This window comes from Meleagris gallopavo, chromosome 1 (genome assembly GCF_000146605.3).
Source record: "Meleagris gallopavo isolate NT-WF06-2002-E0010 breed Aviagen turkey brand Nicholas breeding stock chromosome 1, Turkey_5.1, whole genome shotgun sequence".
In the NCBI taxonomy this organism is placed as follows: domain Eukaryota; kingdom Metazoa; phylum Chordata; class Aves; order Galliformes; family Phasianidae; genus Meleagris; species Meleagris gallopavo.
In genome coordinates this window covers 90,486,468-90,510,802 of record NC_015011.2, presented here as the reverse complement: position 1 = coordinate 90,510,802, position 24,335 = coordinate 90,486,468, and the positions used below count along the sequence as shown (strand labels likewise).

Genomic DNA, 24,335 nt, shown 5'->3' with positions numbered 1-24,335 from the left:
TTTTTTAAACATAGCAAACGAGATATTAAAATGAGGAAACTTGACAGCACCAAAGTCCGGCCACTTAAATCTGAGCAGCTTCTTCGCATAGAGGACCACGACTTTGCATTGAGACCTGGATTTGGAGGTAAGCAAGCAGCAGGTACCAGTGCTGCACTTGTTAATGGTTCATTCTTGATCTGTAAGTTGCTTAAATGCTGTCAGGCAATGCCACTTAAAATTGAATGACACAACAGCTTTAATTGCAGCTCACTTCTTTTGGTGAGCTTCAGAAAATAAAGAAGAAACCAAAAAATACTTGAAAGCGAAGCACCTATATTTTGTTTAGCGTATCAGTAGGAGAAAATATTCAAATTGTCTTCTTCTCAAAACTAAATAACAGGGGTAATATTGTTAGAATACTACTCTTTGATAGTGATTAAGGTATCCTTGGAAACTGCATAGTTCAGTAGCAATTAGCAAATTAGTTAGTCATCATATTTGTTTCGAGAGATTGAAATGTAACGTGAATTCCTAAATCTTTACTATGCATAATATTTAATAGCAGGCCTTCAGTTTATTACCATGCAGTTTCTGTGTTTTTGGGCTCTATGATGATTATTCCTTCATTTAACTAAATTGCATGTGGATAATATGAGTATTGAATGGGATTTGGATTTTGACTCTCCTTGACTCCCTGCATGACTCTTTCATGGGAGGTAAAATGAGAAAGCTGCCCTGTAATTAACCTTTACCTGAGCTTTTATGTCATCAGCTCAGGGTTCATGATTCATGGAATCAAACTGAACAGCTCTGGTTTATGAAGCCAAAATAAAATATATGAAGAACAATAATCAACTGTGTAAACAAGCACAAATCTGGGAGGCTAGCTGAAGCCTGTGCAGCTATTGTTGACACCAGCTGTGGGGACATCAGGCCTGGCAAGCATGCCAGGAGAATGAATCATGAAGTAAGAAAAGCCTTTCTGGATGCATTGGTTGAGTGTGAAAGGATTTGTCATTATTCTACTCATTTTGGCTTGTCAGGGAACTAAAATCTTCCCTAACAAATAATCAAGTAATTTCTATATCTTGGCAGCCAAAGTTAGAATTACCTCTTGCCTAGTTCCTGTCTAGCCTCGTGTCTTTCATTCCTCTTACTACCTACCTTGTCACACAAGGCATTTGAATTTTTGAGAGTAACATCTCAGAAGTAGCATTTCCATGAAAGAAGCAACAATTCAAGATGTACTTTATCACTGGATCATCCCAGAAAGCAATACTTCTGATGTCCATAAAAGCAGCTTTCAGAATATAGCCTGTTATCTGGCAATTCTAATTTTCCACAGTCCATGTGAAATTTTTGTACCCAGTAAATCTGTACCAGGCTTTTTCCCCTTGTCCTTTTATTTTCAGATGACTAATTGTAGAGCCCATTCAACTCCTTTTGAAGCCAGCTGTGTTTTTTTCCACTGACTTCATTGCACAGTCCTGCTAATAATCACATTGCCATGGGTACAATTTCAGCTGCACTCCTGTCTTTCAGAAATAGCTTTCAGCAGAACAGTGTTCCAGCTTTATGCTTTACTTTGCTCTTCACATGCTGTAGTGGCATAGGTGGCACTTGTAAAAGTCACATCCAAGAGTTCACACGCTTTTCTGTTTTCAGAACTCTCTTAATAAATGGAATACTTACAAGTCAATCTCTTTAAGAATAAAACATGGCTATGTTTTTTTTACAGCATACAGTAAAAAGTCTCAGTAAAATGAATGTTGATTCTAAATTTATACTCCATTATTCCAGTCTTACCGTAGATTTCAGTGATGTTACAGTATAAAGAATGGCTTGGTTTCTAGAAGAGACAGGTTAATGAGGAACAACAATTAGCACACAACCGTGACCTTATCAAAGGACAAAAGCTGAGACATAAATCTGAATAACATACCTAGACTTACTGTCTGACCGCAGAGAATGGGTTTCTCTGATAAACACTGTTGGATAAGTGTGCAGTAGAAAGAAACCTAACTAGAGAAGATGAAATTAGAGATGCCACTGCCTCATAGACACTGACTAGAAATCACATATATCCTTCTCAAAAGGTGGGCACTGCCACCATCAACTCTTGCAGTACATTCACTACAGCAATAGCCTGGGTCTGACACAGACAGGGGTCAAGGACTTTGCTAATTTTTCTCTTCTTCACACTGCTCTCACAGCCACAGCATGGCTCTGAACTGCATGAAGACTTACAATACTGTGGTTTTATGTATTTAAAGCAGATGAGATTTTGGGTATGTTTTATCAAATGTAATAAAGCAGCTCAATACTGTGATTCCTCAAGGGCTTAGATCTGTCACGAGCCACAGTGCATGATTTATTCAGCTCAACACAATGCATGAATTCACATTACTGATGTGAAAAATTAAAACAACAACAAAACAGGTCAAAATAACTGCATGAAAAAGAAGTATTTTAAAATTATTCTTTAAATTTAAAAGAGAGTCATTTTTTTTCCCTTCTGTGTATCTCATTGGAATTTCCTGGGTATGTCATGGAGCTGGAATGATAAATTTTGCTGATTTCTACTGTGCCCCTTTCCCTGAAAAGAGAAATCCTTTGCACCAGCTTAGGGGAAGAAGCAGCTGGAAAATTTACACTGTTTTTAACCTTCTGGAGATTCTTCAGTTCACTAAACTCTTAAATCTAAATCTGGCTTGTTTAATTTCATTTAGCCCCACATATGTAACGTGAATGAAGCAGATAACAGGACCCAGAGTTTTTAGTGTTTATAATCATGGAAAAACAGAGCACATGCTGAATTTTATTTGTAAACTGAGCAAACATCTGCACAGGAAAAGAGTTGGGGCAAATGAATACAGAGCTTGTGGACACTGATACTACTGGCTGTAGCATTACTGGAAATAATCATGACCCTGCTCACATGGCTGATTTCTTTCTTCCGAGAATATGTTATTGCTCTTTAGAGATGAGGGTGAGCACGTGTCAGTATCAGGTGCTGAACTGAGACTTTTGGCAGCTCAGATCTGAGGACAACCATGCAGGATGCCTTGACAGCCAAAACTATATACATTGACGATGTTGTTTTAGTGAGCAACACTTAGAAATCCTTTTAAAATGATGTTCCTTTCTATATTTACACATCTATTTCTCCATATCACACCATTTTTTTAAACTTTCTTAATTTATGTTCTGGCAGAATTTGAGTTCTTGCTTACCTGAGTTCTTTTTCCACATGCTAAAAATTTACATTGCCATTTAAAAAATTGTCACTCTTTTATTCCTCTGTGTCTTCGTTTTGCTAACTATAAAATCTTTCCATATGGTCTCCGAACTGTTTTGCAATCTAAAGATTGGAGAACCACATGCTAATTTTCATTATGTACAAGTAAGTTCTCTATCTGTGTGTGTGAAGTATAACAACTTTATTTTTCTTTTCTTTTGTGTCTTAATGACCTGTCAGGATCTATGCTAATAGAGTTAGTTAGAGTTAACTAATGGGTAAGTTGAATAAATTTTAGAATTGGTTATCTCTGCTATGTCAACCATCAAAGAGGATAATAACATTAGCATGTATTAGAAATGCTGGAAAATAATTTAGTAGAAATTATCTGGTCAAGATGTAACAATCTTTCTAGAGAATTTGCATAGAATCATATAATTGAGTTGGAAGGGACTTTTAAAGGCCATTTAGTCAAACTTCCCTGCAATGAACAAGGACAACTATAGCTAGGTCAACTTGCTTAGGGCCCTGTCAGCCTGATCTTGAATGTCTCCCTGGATTGGGCAACCACCACCTCTCTGGACAACCTGTTCCAGTGCCTCACTTCCCTTATCATAAAGAACTTTTTTTCTTTTCTTATATCCTATCTAATTCTTTCCTCTTTTAGTTTGAAACCCCCCATTTTACCACAAATTGCATCTCAATCAGCAATTAGGCACAGTCTTTATTCCAAGCTTTCAGAGGAACAGAGGTTCTATTAATTCATCGCTCCTAGAAAGCTCAGAAACTTCTCACTCTGCTGGAGGAGAGTGACTCTGGTGAATGTGGACTGTCATACTTCCATATGGAAGGAATAACTTGGATCCAAAACAGGAGAGAAATGTTTTGGAAATTTGCAAGACCTCTGATAGGCACCTTCTCCTAGATATTTTTTTGTACACTGGTAATTCTTTTGTTCCTAGAGTTAGCTATGGCTAATACCAGTCCCCCTTCATTTTCCATGTAAATAAGAAAGAAATAAAAGAGTAGTAAGAAGAAAATACCATTGCCAGTAATGCTGCTGTTTCACTCACTGCCAGAGGAAAGAAGATACATCCACACAAGCCTGTTGCTTGTTTCACTTCTTTCTCTGGTTTTCCTTCTCTACGTGCCCACAAACGATTTTTAGAAGAAAGCCTTTGTACAGACCTCAGTCCTTCCTCGGTTTCTCTCTCTCTTACCAGGAGGTTTCTGTAGACTTAGATTTTTCCAGCTCTGTTACCAAGACAACAGTGAAAAATCAGTGACTGATTTTTCTAAATTCAACATTTATCTCAGGGAATTGCGGGTGCAGTCTTTTGAACTATGAGTACAAAGGTTTGACTACTGCAAAAAAATACCATAGAATTCATTAAGCAAGTTATTACTGCAGAAATTGATCCTAAAATGCGAAAATAATAACTCTTTTTTAAATATAATAGAATTTATCTGTCTTTCTATCTACTAAAAATTTCTTCTTGCTATGTTAAACCATTAAAATAGACTAGAAATGGCTTGTGTTAGGATAAATCCATCTGAAAACAATTCTACTTTTTCTGCTGGGGAGTAATTATCTTGAAAATCTGTGGAACCTCCATTGTGAAAATCACTAATCCCTCTAAAATAATGATTTGTAGCAACGCTCCAGCAGCAACTGAAGCTGCTCAATTTAATAACTAAATCCTCTCTGCCATCCCCAGTCTTGTCAGACTGGGAAATAAAAAACACAGCTTTTCTCTGGTTACTTTTTTTCAAAGTGAATTTGATGTCATTGCCTGATGGTCAGCCAGAGATTGAAATTCTCAGTATATTAAGGGGAAAGCTGCAGTGCTGACATAGGAGTAGAAAAGTGACCCTTTCTGGCTGTTTTGGGATGTTTATTGAAATGCTTTTTTTCTTAAATACACCCAAGCTTTATAGAACAAACCCAGAGGAAGAAAACTTCTACTACTCCGCAACCTGTTCCCAACATTATTACTGTTTCTGGTGGAGTTGATTTTTAATCACAGAAATAAATGTTCCAAGAAAACTACGAAGTTCAGAAGGCCTGGACAAGAGTAGGGCCAAAACATTTCTTACTGGAGTGGTAGTGTTAGTGGCAGAAATACAAAAATGCTTCTGGTCATTGAATGACCAGGACTGCATATCTATGCTTCATGTGTTTATCATCCACTTAAATTTGTTGCCAAAATAGAATCAGAATGGGATGAAAATATTTGCAGCTGCTATGATCTGTCAGTGTGGTTTTATAATTGTCTGCGGTGAATGCTAAACTGAACAGGGTTTTCTCCTTAAGCAGTATGAGCATGCTCTTGGACCAATGCACAGGAAAAGAACAGGTATCTATTTCTAAGGAGCATGTTTCACAGTTCTACCACATAAGGAACAGATTTCATTGTAAAAGTTCAGTTTTTCTGTAGTTCATTTTAGAAACACACTTTTTAATTCTGGCTGCAGATTTTGATCTCTGTTATGCTCTTCACTGTTCACACTGACTTGGTTTTGTAACAGTTCCCAACTGAGTGCAAGTTGTTCATTCAAAGAATGAAATAAAGAATGCATATATGTATAACTAGCACTTCAGCTTGTATGCATGTAATCAAAGTAGTCACGTTTACTTAAGCTGCTAGTTCTGTGACCAATTCCTTTTTATCTGCCCAGATGACATTAATTATTAATTGAAATTCTGCCCACATTTGAATAGTGCTTGTTGGGGGTAGAAAATAGCCTGTATTTTTTTGCACAGCTCAAGAAATTGTTAGTACTGCCATCGTTACACTTTGAAGAGCTGTCACTCAGAAACAAAACGTTCCTTGCAATGCATGGTGTATGTTTATTTAGAAAGCCAGTTATCTTGTTCTGTGATATAATTTGTGGCTAGTTCCCTGCATGTTTGAAGGATGTTGATACTCATAAAACTGGTAAAAGCCTTTATTTTACGTAGAGAGTAGTTTCCCTCTCCTCCCTCTGTCCACATAACTACGCTCACATATCAGTGGAACTTAACCCACAGGTTTTAACATTCCAGTTATGCAGATCACTCCCAAAGTTTCAGTAATACCAGTTAAGATCAAGTGTACGCTCAGATATGAACACTTCCAGTATGTTCTACCACTTGCCTCTGCCACAGTTCCAGGGTAAGTTTGGAGACAATATAAAAATGTTCATACTTCTTGGTGAGTAAGCTTAGATAAAATGCAGTTCTCCTGCCTATTTGAAGCTCCTCTGACAATTAACAGGCATTTCTAAGGCCCAAGTTGTCTCATACCAATTAGAAATCCAGAAAGTACTGGTTACACTGCATGGATTCTAAATATCAATGAGACCATATTTCATCACTGTTGTCAGCCTTAGTGATGACCGTGCTCCTAGGCCGGAACACTGTGCTTCTACAGCTAGCTTGCTCCCTGACTCACCCTGCCCTACAGCTAGCTTGGGTATCAGCTCTGCAAAGTGTGCTGATCCTGCTGCACCATGCAAATGAGGAGCTTGATAGACACTGCCTCATATTTCTGCTGCGTTTGCATTTAAATGATGCATGGATGCCACCTGTGAACGATATTCACATCATGTATAAATCCCACTACAGCTCCCACTTAGGCTAAACCTGTCTCCAGGTCACAACATATGTAGATTTCAGTGGAATGATGAGAGGATGACAGCTCAGGCTACAATCCAGTATTTTCGTACCAATACTTAGTACAAGTCAGTATTTAGCAGATGTAAACTATTTATGTGGTGTGGTTGGGACTGTGTGGGAAAAATAAAGAAGATATGTGGCTGAACCTGGTTTAGGAGAGGCACAAACAATTTTATCAGTTTGCATGAAGAAGAGTGCTTGGATATATACGTTAATACTCTTTACATCAGCCTCTGAGGGAAATGTCTCCTGCAATCTCTACTCTCCAAAAGAAACAGTTTACCCCAAGTGCTATCTAGAGTTTTACTTATACACCAGTCAACTGAATTCTGTTTTGATCTTTGAGCCTCTGGCAGATGGACTGAGCCACAGATTTGTTTCAGAAGCAAAGATGATTTCTCAGCCAGGCAGCACAGCTCTTTTCATTGCAGAGACGTGCTCCTGTGTGCCCTGCTAACTCTGATCACGATTTACCTTGTTTTTCCACACACATTCGCATCTGTTCTATGCAGGGTCAAACCCTCCATTAAAATATACAAGACAAATCAAGAGATTACAGAGCCAGATTTTAAAATACCTCAAAAATAGTTCAAGATCTCCACTGTTAAGAACTGGAGGCAGCTGCGTAATCCTCGAGGGCTGCTATTTTAAGGATAATTCCAAAAAGAGACACAGTATTGTGGCTGGTTATCAGGAGAATGATATTTCTGGACTACTTTGGCTTTACTCTAAAGAAAACTCAAGAAAAAGAAAAAAACAAGTTAAGGGAGCTATTGCTATCTCTTGCTTGCTCAGACTTCTTTATACTAATGTTTTGTATTACGCTATTTAAATGCTTTTAAAATATTTTAATATTTTATAATATAATGTTTATAATATTTATATTTTAACATTACACGACTTAATATTATTTCATGTTTAATATAAATATTATAATATTTATAATATTTTAATTTTCTTCCCCTTAAAAATATGGACTGTTTTTTACAAATGTAATTGGAATTTCAAGTACAGTGGTTTATTATTCATTCCAAATGCAGACTATACTTTACTGTGTGTGTGTACACATATGTGCACAAATCCCTGTACTCCCCCTCTTCTGTAAGGAAGTGCTTAGTCAGTTACTTAAGTGGAATGACTTGCTTGATGAAGATTACACTGGTTCAATAATTAGGCCTTTAATTCTAGACATGGTGTACTGAAGAGACTGGAAGAAATATATTTTGCTGTAATTTTAATAGGTTTTAATCCCTTTATTGCAAAAATGCAAATACTGCTTTACAGTACACTCATTCAGTCTGCATCGTGTTGTAAATCCACAGCCTTTTTCAGTAGCACGAAACAGTGACATGGTATATTAAAAAAAACGTCCCTGAGTGCAATTCAGTGTGTGTTGTACTTGAAAATAAATTACATACTCAGCAATACATTGTACACACAATGCTCCATCTAGTCACATGCTTAGTGCGTGCACGGCTTTTCCCTTATGAGATAGTGAGCAAGTAGTAATCCTTTTTCACAGATACCTATGTTAAACATTAAATAATTAAGCTACTAGAGATAATTAGGAAGCATAGTAGGCATTTTGCTTATAAGTGTGGGAACAAGAGTTGGGACTGACAAGTAAGCTTTGTGGTCTTTGATGTAGGTGGTATATTTACTCAGCTTTCCTCTACAGCACTCCAAACAGTTCATTAGCTTTGGCACTGCAAGGAAACTTTCACTGCTGTCTAAATTGCAATGTCAATAACTAGTCTAGTGCAAAGAAATCACTTATTTTTTATGCACTTATTTCTGCAACTATTCAATGTTGGGTTTTACTGTGTTGCCAAGGAGTTTCTCATTCGGCATACTGTGATGGACAGACCGTAGCAAATGACAGTATGGAGTGTACTCTGCATGTTGTTAATACACAGTCTTCCCTTTAAAAATATGGACATAAGTTCCTCATCACTCTTTCATTCTGTTGCATTGAAGGGTCGCCAATACCTGTGGGCATTGATGTGCAGGTAGAAAGCATTGACAGCATATCTGAAGTTGACATGGTAAGTTGGTGAGATAAAGAATTTCAGCCAAAACTCAGGGTCCCAGAAGCATCCAGATGGATGATACAGAACAATACATTTAAAGACAGTGAACACTTAGAAGAGCACAGCCTTGTTGTGAAGCATGGAAGTTATCTTCATTTATGTTAGTAAGTGTTAAGTATAAGCACACATTGAACATTTCCCTAACTAACCCAGAGGAACAGAACAAAGTGCTCTTATTGGAAATGCCAGCCACTCAGTAAGACCCATGGGCTTCCACATAAATTCTTAGTGCTCTGCTCTATTGAAGATGAGAGTTCAGGTGTTTTGCACAAGGTCCTTTCCTTGTGCAGATCTTAATATTCCTCATACTTTCTGTCATGGTGGAGCAGTGGATGCAACAAGTGAAAATAGAAAAATATAAATATAACAATGAGCTCTAGGAAACACCCTCAACTATAATTAAGGACACGTAGCAGAGGAATGCAGGATATTTGTTTCTCCTCCAAAATTATCACTAATAGTGCCACCCAAACATTAGTGCCAATTTGCTTAGATCTAGAACAGCTGGGCACCTTAACTTGACGAAGATATCTCATTTACAGTATCTTCTCATGCCAGAGTAGATCTAATCATCAATGCTGAGATTGCTATGAGTACTGTCTATATGAACCCCTGCATTCCTCTACAATCTTACCCAAATCAGTGGGTTTCACGCAGGTATGAAGTCATGTTACAGGAGGAGGCCTAATTATCTTTCCAGTATTATTTTCAGAAGTAATTGTTCTATCAAGATGAGTGATACCTGCCTAAAAATGGAAAAGCTAGATAGGTGAGCACAGAGCAGTCAGGCTGTACAAAAGCTCAGACTGAATTTCCAGCTGCCTCTCCATTTTTTTTCACATGCATATTTGCAGCCATGTTATTTCTGTAAGTAAGATTATTTCATATTTTTAAAAATTGTAAGTCTTGTGGAATTTGTTTATTCTTATGAAATTCACCATGGTGTTTCTACATGATTTATTTCATTCACAAAAAATATACAAACCTAAAAATCCATCTAACCTTTGTACCAAATGTACAGATTAATGGATTTTACCAGATGACTTGGAGAATCATTAAAGGAATTGTAAAGGAACTGTAGTCCATTCTGAGAATAACTTGTGAAAATTTCCACAGAAAAGCCCCTCAGTTCACATTAGTTTGATTTTAGAGTTTCTTTTCCCCTTCACCAATTCAGCAGACCACTGAAATCTGTTCTATCTAAGTATATATGAACCATGAACCCCAACTCAGACACCAGTGATGAGGCAAACAGCAGGTATCTCAGAGATAGCTTCAATCTATATTTAATCTTGCTGAGTGGCATCTCATTTCTTTCACTGAGGATCCTCCACATGATGTTCATAGCAGAAACTCTTCCTTTACATGAGTTGATTATTTTGTTCTGTTTCTTACTGTATGCAAATAAAACATGCATTGTCTTCTTTTATTTTTAATTAAACAAAGGACTTCACAATGACTTTATATCTCAGACATTACTGGAAGGATGAGAGACTTTCATTTCGTAGTACCAAAAACAAAAGTATGACTTTTGATGGAAGACTGATAAAAAAGATCTGGGTACCTGATGTGTTTTTTGTACACTCCAAAAGATCTTTCATCCATGATACAACCGTGGAAAATGTCATGCTCCGAGTGTACCCCGATGGCAACGTACTCTTCAGTCTACGGTAAGAACAATCCTCTTTTATAAGACAATACACAGCCACAATTGTGGGTCCTGTATGGTGACAAACAACTTGAAATCCTTGCAGTTAGGATACTGATTGGCATTAAACCATTGGTGTTAGATACTGAGTACTGGTGACAACTAAAAATTCTCAGTGTACCAGTGGGAACATAAATTGAGGATTGATAACATAAAGATAGCATCTTATTAACATATTGTTCCCCGTCAGAGGATGATGGCAGTTTTTTCATCTGTTGTAAATACCACTGAAGTTTGTCAAATGTTAATTCATTGCCTGTGGTTTTAACAATACTGCAGTAGTTCTACTGCTGAGTACAGTAAAGTCCCAAATTATTAGCAAAGAACAATTACTTTTTTTCCTGAGTCTTTTAAAACTATCTGTTTTCACTCTGGGGTACCTGTGAACATAGCATTAATATAAATCAGGGCTGTGGACAGGCAGAGAGAGCAGATCACAGCAGTTCCAGAACTGGAACAGCAAGGCCATTAAATGTTCCTCCCTTCTACCTGCACATTATAAGCAGATGTGGATGGTGTGGCAGAAATAGTTTTAATGAAAATACTTTCCTCTAGGTAGAATCTCTGGGGCCTGTGCATTGCAGAAATCACCGCTCTGCAGTTTGTAACTAATTAGCCCTGTGCTCAGAGGTGATATTTCATCTAATCTGGACAGCTGGAAGAGTTACGCAAGCATTTGAGTTTTTGGCTATGTAATAATTGTTCTAACAAGTAAATGAATTTATCTACCCCCTCATAAGGCATACAGAATCTCCTCATAATTGCTGTACACCACTTTAAAATAGCGTAAGGCTTTTATGTTTGAGAATCTTGGCCAGCAAGAAACCATGAGGTGAACTATTAATTTTCTTGTTACAATCATTTCTGTGCTTCATGAAAGAGAAGAATTAGAGGAAACAGACCTCAGCTTACAGCAGTGGCTCTCAATATGAGGGTATGACTCTGTAATGGGAGCCCCTGCCCTGCATTCTACATCCCATTTGCAAGCTGCTGCCCTACTTTTACAAGTTGGCCTTGTTTTCTCAGCTCCTTTCCTTACCTTGCCTTAGCCCTGCATTAACTGATGGTGGGTGCTGGGTGACTTCTATTCCAGTGAAGAGCAAATCCTCAGAGTTCCTAACAGGCCTGCAGATTTCTTCCTGGACATAAGTATCAAGGGCAGATCCTGTCCTCTTTCTCCCCTTCTCTATCAGTTCTTACAAACTTATAGGAAGGAGGGGTGACATAAGGCTGGTGAACCAAGGTTTTGAAATGATTAAGGTCACATACAGTATTTGCAGTCTGAGCGGTGTTAATGCATACATTCCTAAAGAATCAGATGCTCATTTAAACCCTATTTTTGTACTGACAGATTTACATGCAGTGGGTAGATTATATTCCAAATTCTTACGTTCAAGATATTTGCAGTTCCACAGTTTTTCTTCAGTGCCTGGCATACAGGATTTTATTAAAGAAAAACTGAACAAAAATCCAGATTTGGTACTAAAATAGTCTCTCTCTTTTTTTTTTTTTTTCAATCCGCTTTTTATTGCTGTCCCTATGAATCTGTAGTCAATACCTAAAAGACAGAAATAACATCCGTAGCTGGAAGTCTTATGCATTGTTTTAAAGATCTATCTCATTTCAACCCAGTAAAACCTGATATTTGTAAAAATGTACCTACACTGTGATTACTGATCATAAATATTCAAAGACCACTTGTATACCTAACACATCCAATACCACTTACGTCAATTCAATTGATTCAACCTGGGGAAAACTGAAATATCAAAATAAAATATCAAATGACATGAGAGCTTGGACATGAAATGAAAATTTGTCAATATTTACTGTATTTAAATTGCTGCTCTTAGGCTTTTATTTGTTTGTTTATTGGGTTATTTGGTTGATATGCTACGGGACATTTATCTTCTAAATATCTGTGAAAAAGCAAGTGGAATGAGAAATTAATGTTTTTGTCTATGTTTACCTAATCTTTTTAGAGCACAAAACATTTTTGTGGAATTGAAGAAGAGAATATTCTTCCAGAAACCACAGCTTATCTTTTGTGCAATTAGATATAATTAGATACTATAACCATATAATAGCAATTGTAATATGGGAAAATAGCAACTGGAATAATATTTGCTCAGATCTATAAAATTATCTTCAGTCTATGAGAAAATTAGTTAAAAAATGCGAACACCCTTTGCAAATCTTGGTAAGTGTAACCCTTTGAAGCAAAATGTATGAAAGGTTAATGAAAGATTAGACCAGTGAAGAGTTTATAAATTGAGGTAACGTGCTTGATAAGAAAAAGTATTTGTCTTTAAAAATGTATGTTCTCACTGCCTTAGTTTTATATCACTATCTCAAAGAAGTTTTAGAACGTCTAATAGGAGCAGAAAAAGTCAATCATTAGGATTCTAACCAGCAGGTTGCTTGGGGATCTCAATCAGATGCCTGCACAGTCCAGAGAAAGTGTGAAATTTTTCATTTACTGCTTGTTTTTCTTTTCCTTTCTGCAGAATAACAGTTTCTGCTATGTGTTTCATGGACTTCAGTAGGTTTCCTCTGGATACCCAGAACTGTTCTTTAGAACTGGAAAGCTGTAAGTTTAATTTATGCCTGCTCCTCGCATGTGCACTCTTAGCAGTACTCCATCTTGTTGATAATACCTTTACCACCTGCGTGTGACTGGAATCCTTCATGTGTATCAAACAGCTTTGGATCCAGTTTTAGATATTTCCATAATTCCACCATGGGAAGACAGAAAAACTATCATACACTCTGCTTTGTTTTGACTGGGTTGATGTTCCAAAACTGCAACCCAAAATATTTTCTTTATCAACAATCATGCTTTATTTGAGGGGAAAAAAATGCAAGTAAAAAGTAAAATAGGATGTCAGTATTTGACCTCATGGAAAAATGAAAATGATTACATGTGTTACTGTGATATGTCTGCTTTCTCACCCCTGACTCAGTGGTTTGTAGTAAGCTGTAGAACGGGACAAAGGAAGATAACTGTGTCCTGCAGAGCATTTTGATATCTCAAGATTCATTCTTATTTGGTTGGGAACAAATTGGCCGTGCTTGGGCAGTCTGCTCAGGCTGTATGGCAGCTCCCGAGCTGCATCCCTGTGCCCTGGGACCCTGATCACACACCCATGTTTCCCTTCTGTCATGTGAGCTGCTGGCACGGCACAGCACTCCGCCTGCAACAAGGGGCAATATGGCTTTCGCTATTTTTTCCTCATCAGCTAACTGGCAAATGGATATTAAAGATTTTTCTTTGTGGTTTTCTCAAATTGTTTTGAGTGGTCTCCCATTGCTAAGAAAAGCAAGCAGAAGTGTTATTCCAGCAGAGGTGATTTAGTTTTTACCTTCTCACAGATGCATACAACGAAGATGATCTGATGTTATACTGGAAACATGGAAATGAGTCCTTGAGCACAGATGAGCACATCTCCCTCTCCCAGTTTTTCATCGAAGAATTCAGTGCTTCCAGCGGACTTGCGTTTTACAGCAGTACTGGTATAGTAAGACCCTGTCATTAGAAAAGAAGAAGCGCACACAGCCATACTGACTGTCTTTCTCCTTCAAATTCACTGCTAGTAAATGTTTCTTATTGCTGAGAGGTCTGTTAAAATGAGAGCTGTCAATCACATTGGTCTGTTAGCCTCAGCCCTAGATTCTCTTCACATTACCTGCATAACCCTTGCTCTAAAAGGGAACTCCAACGTGTTTTATTGTCTAAAATCTCCTCATTTTCTTGATCTGTATATGGTCATTAAAAATCTACTGACTTTAAAAATTCTACATGAGACCATTTATAACCTACTGAGGTCAAATTCACATCTTGCTTAATGTTCCATGTTTATACATAAAGTTGCAGAAAAAAAATCCTTTTATGTCACGGCTACATTGTTTACATCCAGGTGTCTGCCCCAAACAGTATTTTATTCCTCATTACAGATCTTGAACTACATTTTCTAGCAAATTGCACAAGACTGTAGTTTATTATGATTTCAATTTCATGCAAAGTGGTTTTTATTCTCTTTACATTTGTACATATTTGTACATGCAATTACAAACTTTGAAATATTTCTCTATGTAAGTAATCTAAACATACTTTCCTTAACCAGATAAAATGTCACGCTTGCTACTATACTTCCTAGTCTGAGATTATTGATTTCAGAGGGGTTATTGCACTTTATATACAGGCAGATTAATGAAATGGAAATGATTCCACATAATATGTTAAATGCACAACTCACTGGAAAAAAATCCTTTAAGACATGCAAGAAGGCGCAAATAGACTTACTTAGTATATCTTAACTACAGGATAGCTTCTTTTTGCCTTTTAGAAAGATTAAGGATTCAAGTTTGCAATAAGGATTCAATGGCTGACATTTAATGCAGAAATTCCAATTTAATTTACTCTGCAGCCTAAGCAATGAGAAATTCACAGTTTGATCAACTTCTTCATCCTTATCTCTTGCTTGTATATCAGCAAAGAAGAGCTCCAGCTTTCAAGAGCCACTGCCACGTGAGCATTGGTGATACCTAGCCATTGCATTTGTACCTTGCTGAGAGCCATGTCAAATTTGTCCTTGTTGCAAGACGGAGATTGGAATGGTTTCTACCAAACTGCTATCACTGTGTCCAAACTGCATTCTGGAAACTCAGCTATTCTCACAAAAAGCACTCATGCAAAAAAAGATGGCCTTGCACACAGCAGTGGAACCTCATACCACCCCTGTACTTTTCAGGACCTTTACAGCACCTCTGACTTTTTGTAAAAAGTAACACTTAAATGCAGATGTTTTGAAGATAAGCTAACTCAGCAGGGTAAAGACAGAAGAAAAGACTTTAAGTCACAGGAAGCCACTGGGAGGAACCAGGGGATAAATGCACATACAGTATCTATTAGCTAGAACACTGACATTTGTAGGCATACACTTTTCTTTGGCTTTGAGTTTTGGAGGTCAGTCGGGAGCTTCCACTTTCTCCTTTTCTTCTACTTGTTGTTGAAAGAAAGTGTTTACATACCAAACCTCCTCCCCAGCAGAAGTGAGGAATAGCAGAAGACTATCAGCATGACTCTAATGGCAGCCATCTCCTCCTGAAGATTCTTGGACAAAAAATTGGACAAAAGTGCTGCTCACAGAGCATCTTTCTGCTCTTCAGGTTGTGTGTCATCTTTCCTGTGAATCTCAGTGAACCACACATGTGTAGCATTTACCTCCTGTAGCTCAGTGGCCTCCAAAAGAGCAACAATGTAAAACCATTTATAAGACAATCGTTTTTAAAACCGAAGCCCTGAAAGAACAGAGGGCGTGTTTAATATTGAGTAATTGCTAGGATATTCCTTTATAAAGTGACTCTTTGTGATGGCATGACAATTCCCATGCAGGCTCATTTCTGTCTACAGTTGTATAGGAAAGGCAGAGGCTGCACAGCTAACCATGTCACCTTTCCACCTCACTTTGTACAGTTTTCCCCGGCAGACGGAGCAGCACACGTTTTGCTGCACAAAGCATGCCCCAAAAGTCACTAGATGGCACCCTTTCCTTTAAAGTCAGCACTGGGCAGGCAAACAGATCCCAACAAGGCAAACGTGTGGCACGTATTTATAGTGAAGTAACGCTTCTATGCCAAGGTATCTGTATTTTAATGAGGTATGGATGGACAGTTTGAAAAGCACTATATGAAAGCAGGGTGACAACGATATTTCGTAGGTATTTACTATTAATGATGTGGATGCTCAGGCAGGGCTGGTAAACAGAGGTCACAAATAACAGAGTTCTCGTTTTCTCCCCCAACCTTTTCCTCTCCTTTTTACAACAGGCTGGTACAATCGACTTTTCATAAACTTTGCACTCCGGAGACATATTTTCTTTTTTGTGCTACAATCGTATTTCCCAGCCATGCTGATGGTGATGCTATCTTGGGTTTCTTTTTGGATTGACAGAAGAGCCGTCCCTGCCAGGGTATCACTAGGTAAACCTTTACCATATATTCTTTTGGGAAGTATAGGATGGATAGGGGAGAGATTTTGAAGTTACCTTGCTTCTTATTCACACAAGACAAATGTATCATATATTGCCTGAATAATTTTATACAAACTCCTTAAGTCAACCTCTATGTTTGGAAATTGGATGTTTCTTCAGACTGGCTTTGATGTACTAGCAGCTAACACACCACAGAAGGAACAAAAGATAATTCTGCAGATTTCTTGAGTAGAGTTTTCCTTCATTACATTTTTTTTATTTTTCTTTTTCAAAGATATTTTTTCCGCTGATCCCAGGTACTCAGATCCATCCCTAAATTCATGGCTCTTGAGAGACACTTCACAGGCAGTGCAATATCCATCTAAAAGCTTTGTAGCTCCACTTTCTTTCTAGAAGCAGTTGATATCTTCCCACCAACCTGGAATCATTTTCCTGACTTGTCCTGGTTAGCAAAGCCTTTATTTCTCAGGCATTTTGAATATTTTTCCTTTGGTGCCTTAACCCTACAAGGCATGCAGGCTGCTGTGGAAGCTAAGAGTAAGTTGGGCACCTTTCTGCTCTTGTTTCTTTAAATTCAGAACACTACAGCTTGGAATAAGAAGATTGATTACTGTAGGGTTTTTTTAATAACATTGTTTTCTCAGTGATGACAGTTGACATCACTTCAAGACTGGTTCCAAAAGTTGACTGCTGTTTTATTTCCTGGATAAGTGAAAACTTTGAGAATCTTTGTTTAAGAAACAAAATATCATGTACTCAAGCAGTCCTTAATGTTTATCTATAGGTATATTAATCAGGCTTTCTATTAGTGGAGTCTAAAACTATTAATATAAGATACATAAATATATTCATCTAAAACCAAATTATGATACTTGGTTTTATTAATGCATTTACCAATTTATTTGTAAGAAATTTAACTTCATGTTTAAAAAGAAAGTTGAAATTCTCCGTAAGTCATTTGTAATGTTGTCAAAATGTTTTTGTTGATCATGTTCATTAATTTATATATAGGTTTATTCAACAGGTTATGCATCAGGAGTTTAATGAATAACACACATTCAATTAGCATAAGCATACATAATTTATAGGCAATGTTATCAACAAAGTTTATAAAACTTAGCTCTCTAGCCTAAAGTACACACATTTTTAATAAACGGATTTCCTCCTATAAAGTATATCCTAAACTCCAACCTTCAACATAAGGAACTTGCAGAGAGAAAGGGAAAACTCTTGCATATTCTGGTGGGCTTGAATTAGCATAAAATTGGAGAGAGGCTGTACTGACACCCAAAAGTGAAAGACCGTGCTATTTGCCACTGCAATCTCACAGAGGATACTGTGATGTCGTCACTTTCAGTGTATTAAAAGTAGGGCCTGGATAGGATTTTATTTTTCTTTTAATTATAATTATTATTTTCTCCAAGACAGAACACAGCAAAGCGAGATGAATAGGGTCATATTGGAGTAGAAATTGAAAGGATGAGGTTGAAATCCTAGACAAACTGAAGTCAACAAACATTCTGTAGTGTCAGTGGATATAGCACTTTTACTACACAATGTTTTTAGAATCAAGATATTATGACAGAGACACACAGATTGACATATGTAGCCAAGAAGTACAATTTTAGAAGGGCTTGGGAGGGAAACTGGTGTCTCATTAGTAAAGTTTGAGGATGAGAAAGTGTATAGCAGAGACACTGGCTCTGGGAAACAAGACCACAAGCCTGCCTTCACTGCTCTATAGAAATCATAGAAAAGCTGTCATAGAAAGTGTTCCTTGCACTGCTGAATCACCAGCATTGTGTCCCCACTGCTCGAACATGGTGGGCTGAAGCTATGACTGCACATACTGAGTGGAGGCAGATATGACTGTTTCAGTGTTGTTTTTGATAGGTGGCTTACTCTACTTCTCAGACCCTGTGAAGCTAAAGGCAGTCTCAATCACCTGCCTTCACAGAGCTGTGCTGTCTGAGCAATTGGTGATGAGATAAACAGAACCTGGCCTGTATTATGATAACCTTCCCTTCTTCTTTGGCAGGCATAACTACGGTGCTGACAATGTCAACCATCATCACAGGAGTAAGTGCCTCAATGCCTCAAGTGTCTTACATAAAGGCTGTGGATGTGTATTTATGGATCAGCTTCCTTTTTGTCTTCCTGTCTGTCATTGAATATGCAGCAGTGAACTATCTCACCACAATTGAAGAGAGAAAGCAACTCAAGAAAAGGGGCAAGGTACAATCATCTGCATTTTGTTGCCTTTAGAAGCATCACAGAATAATCCGGACACAAAAATGTGATAATCTCTGACTCTCCTCTGTTTCACACTTTTTTTGTGGCTGAAGGGAAGAAATGTATCATCCTCTCAGATCTTGAGAAGGTCTGAAGTTACTCTCCCTTCCTTTTCTTTTAACAGAGATTAGGGAGCACAACTCCTGATTATTATTATTTTTCTTCACTCAGAGGAAAGTACCTTCCATTTTGTTTCTCAGTTTTCCTATTGACGAAGACAATGTTTTCATCTTTTTCCTCCCCCTGAAATATATCCCAGACTATACTCATGCAATGTTTCCTCCTGTTTCCTGTAAAGCAGAGTTTACTTATCCTTCTTCTGCTTCCTCATTTTCAGTTAGGCAGATGGGTTTAATGACTTTTTTTTTGTCCTGAGACCAGATGAACGAGTAGGTCATTTTTATGAAAGCGTGCTTGAAGCAGAAATGTTTACAAGTCAAACATTTGCTTTCTATGAAGCACTCATTAAAAAAAAATAATCCTTTAAGAATATCCCCGCATGTGAAACCATTCATTGGAATATCACAAGTGGAAGAACACACAAAGGATGCATATGTTGCCCACACGATTTCATACTGCTATCAAAAAACACAGAAATGTTTGAAGTAATTTCCCAGAGACCTACAGATGAGTCAGAGTTTGATTTTTCTATTTCACAAGCAAGGGCACATGCAAGTCAGCTGGCAACAGTCACTCAGACAAGCGTGTTATGTCACATATATGTCTTTATTTGCACATGTGCTGCACAAAGGGCCGGGCCCCACAGGTAGCAGTATCTGAGGTAAGTGCACTCTGTGAGGCAGCCACGTTCTCCCTGTGATTGCAATGTGAAGAACAGCACTGGAGAGAAAGCTTTGTTTATTTTCTGTTTTATTTATTTATCATTTACTAAAATGGCTCCTGCTAGATTCACAATAACTATTTTTTGTTGCCAGGCCTCAGGAATGTATAATATTGATGCAGTGCAAGCAATGGCTTTTGACGGCTGCTACCATGATCCTGATGTTGAGATGGACCTGCCTGCTTTCACTGACCGATGTGAAGAGAATGAAACTCGAGCACGAGCAATCAGTGTCTCCAACGTGGGCACAGCTCGCATCAAGAGGAAGAGATCTTTTAAGGGAAATGTGGGCAGGATTATTCTACAGAACAACCATGTCATTGACACATATTCCAGGATTATATTTCCCAGTGTGTATATTGTGTTCAACTTTTTTTACTGGGGTTTGTACATATGAACAGAAATCATTATAAGCTAGATTTTATCTTGGGTATGTGAATAATGCAACAGCAGTAGAGGAAAGGGTTAAAAGCTTCTGAAACTGGCTTCTGCATCAAACCAAGGCTGGTTTGGTTAACAGCAGAACTGCTGATGGAAAAACTCTCACGGTCTGACCTTTCAGCTGGACTGCTCCATAATTCACTGGGACAACCCAATGTGCGTGCTACTGCTGCAGTATCACAGAAGCCACTTGCTCACTAAGGAAGCCCTTTATCACACACCTAAACAGATAGCAGCTCCTGGCCAATGTGTTATCCAGTGTCCATCTATGCTCTTACCATTCCCTTTAATTAGCCCTTCTGTTTGTTCTCCACTTGTTATCCAGTTGTTTTGCAGTCAGCAGCAATCACCTTCAAATGGCCCCTACCCCAGCTTCACTTAATGCATTTCTGTTTTGCTAGACAACCTGTGTGCACCTCAGGAGCCTTTATTCCTTGATGGTAAGGAAGTGGGGAAAGCGACTGTGACTTAGCAGTGGGTTAGAAACCAGCAGAAAGCAGGAAGAGTTGAAGAGGTTTTGTACACTGTGCATAAGCAATGCCTCAAGAAAAATCTTCCCGTCAGCTGTCCCTGGCTTTCCATGAGGCTACTGGGAAGGACCTCTATTTTGGAGAAATCTTGCTCACTAGTCCCCAAGATAGCACAGGAATAATGACCCAAACCAATGCACTTGGGGTCTTACAGCCACCTCCCCATGAGTAAATAGCATCACCTACACAAGGTGTGCCCTTCATGTGACACCCCCACACCTGTGCCTCATGTGCAACTACACTAATCACCTGCTTTCTTCCTAGCTGCTCATTCAGAAACCCAGCTTTCAGGAAGATATTTTAGAATACTTTATTAAGAAAACAAACAAACCTCTTTCTTCTGACAAAACTTGGGATTTTGTCCCACCCTTGGCTTCTGAGATTGAAAGTTACGAGGGGAGAAGCCATTCATGCCTGCATGCGATGCTCGTCCCCATCACAGGCCAGGTTACTACACTGAGATCTGAGATACACAAGAAATAAAAAGAATCAGCTGTGCCAAAACAGAGCCACATACAGGAATCCTCCTGGTCCCAGATGGATGCTGCATGGAAATAAATTGCCCTTACTGGGTAAGGGTATACTGGCTAAGAAAGTAACACTTCTGGCTAAGAAAGTTGAAAAAATCACATTCAGGGACACAACAAAAGTGTTCACAACTCCAGAAAAGAATGAAGAATATTTTTTGTGACTTCTCAAAGTAAGAAGCATTTTTCACTTAAATTTCCTGGTTTTATCTGTCATTTAATGAAGTGGGTTTAAATTTACAAAGTTGATTCAAAATAATAATTAGTGGTGGGAAAAAACATCAAAAGGTCACTGCTTGGTTAAGATTATTAGGAAATGGGAATAAATTTGGAAGTCTGAACCATTCTCTGGTTTATTTGATTGTCCTGCTGGAAATGTACATCAATGTCTCTTACTGTTTCAAAAAGCTGCATTTGTCAAACTCCCAGTTACAGAGCTGGAAAAGCTAGCAACACATTGTATCCCGAGTGATTGAAATCTGATGGAATGAATGGGTACTTTGGCAGACAAGTCCCTGCCAAACAAATGATCAGAGCGAAGGTGGCTTTGATACTCTTCCAGGAAATCCTGTCATGGAAAGGAGAACCGTACCAGGCATGACAATGCTGGGAACGTAAAGTCAAAGGACACACAGGGCTTTGGCAACAGCAACGGCACAGCAGACCTCAAGCTGAGCAGATGTGTAATATAAATATATTAAAAAATTACCATGACATTCTTGTTGCTTCACCACTATTATGAACACATCCCACACAGATGCTCCAGATTTCCTGAGAAGATCCCAGCTAATTGCTCCAGATGTGTGTCCTAAACTTGTACTATGAGCTAATGTAACAGCACTGTTTTCACATCATTTCTTTCTCGGCCTTAGTGGAAGAAATACTGATCCTGTAGCCAAAAGTGAATCCCCAGCCTCCAACAGAAAAAAATACCCTAAATGATTCTCGACCCAAGACAATTCTGTTTTCTAAATTACATTATAGGATCTGTGGCAGCAGGAGCTCTCCAGTCTGGCCTGCCCAAGACCATCATAGACTCGCCACCAAACTGTCCCACACGTGGAAGCATACAGGAGAAAAGCTTCATACCCACTTTTACTTTCCTAGAATATCCTATACAGGTACCTGAAAGTAGCTTAGTTTTCTTCGATAGTGGAAACTGTTACTTATTTTGCAACTGTGAATGTAACCTTTGGCAGTGTTCTCATCATGGTGAGCAGTATATAGCAGTTTTATGATGATAGCACTGGGGATTGTTTATTTTAATGATAATACTGCAAACATTTTTCAGCAAAGCTTATAATTTTTATCTTCTCAATGCACTGACAGGGATGATACCAGGATCAATTATACTTTGCAGATCCTTTCTTGTAAAATAATTTAAAAATATATTTAATCACATTATGTTATTAACACTATTATTATTATTTTGCTTAGAGGGCTTTCTGAGCATTATCTGACTAAACTCCACATGACCTCCTTTTGAAGTTTATCTTCCATAAGGGGATGGTAATAAATACTTTCGGTCAGGTTTTCTGGACAAATCAGCATGGAGGTCCTTAAAGAAGTCTTCACAAGTATTTTCCATTCCTGTTATTTGTGGCTGTTTTTGCAGTCAGCCAAATATAGTTCTGTTTCCCACAGCATTTGCTAAAAGCTAAAATGTCACAGACGTTAGGTAAATACATATTTGTTGGAGTGTTCACCCTGGTGATGTTCAAGCAGTTATGCTGGTGGTACTTTGTGGATTTTTGGAAAACAGAAATAACAGAGTGTAATGGCTCCTTGTCAGCAGCTGAAGTGCAGGATGTGGCCTCCCTATATTTAGCCTCTGCTGCTACACCCATCTGGATTAAGAAAACATCCTGGAAGCGTTAATGTAGGTGATCAAGCAGCAAACTTGTAAGTCTGGAGAACTGCTTCATTCTTCAAAGCTTTATAATTCTTGTGGAAGGAGTAAGCGTAATTCCATACCGGTGACTCGTTTTTCAGAAAGCTACAACATTGTATGCCTTCAAATATCCCAACCATTGATGTTTACACCAAAAAAGTCACAATGTGATACATTTTGAAAAGTGCCCTGAATGCTGAGTGATGCCGTGTTGAATTAATAAGTCAGAACTAGAAAGCAGAGAATATCTTCTCTTCTGCAGTGACAGCCCAGTGAAAAAAATACTTGATGGGGAAACGTCAACTTTTGTAAATCCTCCAATTACAGTTTGTACAATTGGGATAGTCTTAGTTTCAGCCCAGCAAAACTCACGCCCTAACAAACCTACACACTGCTCAGCCTGCATTCCATGGCCAAGAGACCACAATGCTTTGCTCATCTGGAGACCAAAGCAGTCCAGACAGACCAGCAGTCCAGTCCAAGGGCTGAATATGATGAATAGTATTTGCTTTTTTTTCTCCTCCCTTCCCCCCAGTCCCTTCTTCTGCATATTATATTTTGCCATTTTCTCCATTCAGAAGATAGGAATTTTGTTGCTTTAATGAAATCAGAACCCCTTTGAATCACACAGTGTTTGTTTGGAGGGACCCAACTTGTGCTGTGGCAGCAGGAATTGCTTCTGTGTGAACAGCAAACTAACCACACAGAGGAGCAGGACTGCACAACCATCTTGTGCCCGCAGAGTAACTACCCGTAGCTTTCAGCCATACGCTGAAGGGCTGCTGAGGTTTCCAAAATTCACCTTTTGTCAGTAGTTCTATGAGGTATGCTTGGAGCTGTCAGCACACAAAAACAAAAGCTCACCAAAACCGGCCTAATTATTTCTCTGACACCTCGCGGCCACTGTAAAGTAACCCATTAACAGGCATCTTTAAAAAAGACAACTAACGTTCTTTTCCATAAGCTTTTATGTGCTCAGTGAAGACTCTAAAGACTTTGGGAATCATCAGCGGAAGGGCACTGGAGCTAAGCCCCCGATCCACGAAAAGACACACCCCAGGCACTTCGTTATCCGTTAAGCAGATCAAATCCCAGACCATAACCAACAGCGCAGGCCCTGCGCACCGCCGCCATTTTGTTGCGG

The 24,335-nt window shown here is 38.4% G+C and overlaps 1 protein-coding gene across 1 annotated transcript; it reads left to right on the top strand.

The window, feature by feature from the left end:
• Positions 1-12: 12 nt before the first annotated feature.
• Positions 13-24,329, top strand: GABRR3 (gamma-aminobutyric acid type A receptor rho3 subunit). The gene is made up of 8 exons (XM_019620020.1): positions 13-127; positions 8,856-8,923; positions 10,415-10,638; positions 13,184-13,266; positions 14,049-14,189; positions 16,506-16,658; positions 18,708-18,904; positions 19,897-24,329. The coding sequence occupies exons 1-8, from the start codon at positions 31-33 to the stop codon at positions 20,197-20,199; spliced, it is 1,266 nt and encodes a 421-aa protein (XP_019475565.1). The 5' UTR covers positions 13-30; the 3' UTR covers positions 20,200-24,329.
• Positions 24,330-24,335: the final 6 nt, after the last annotated feature.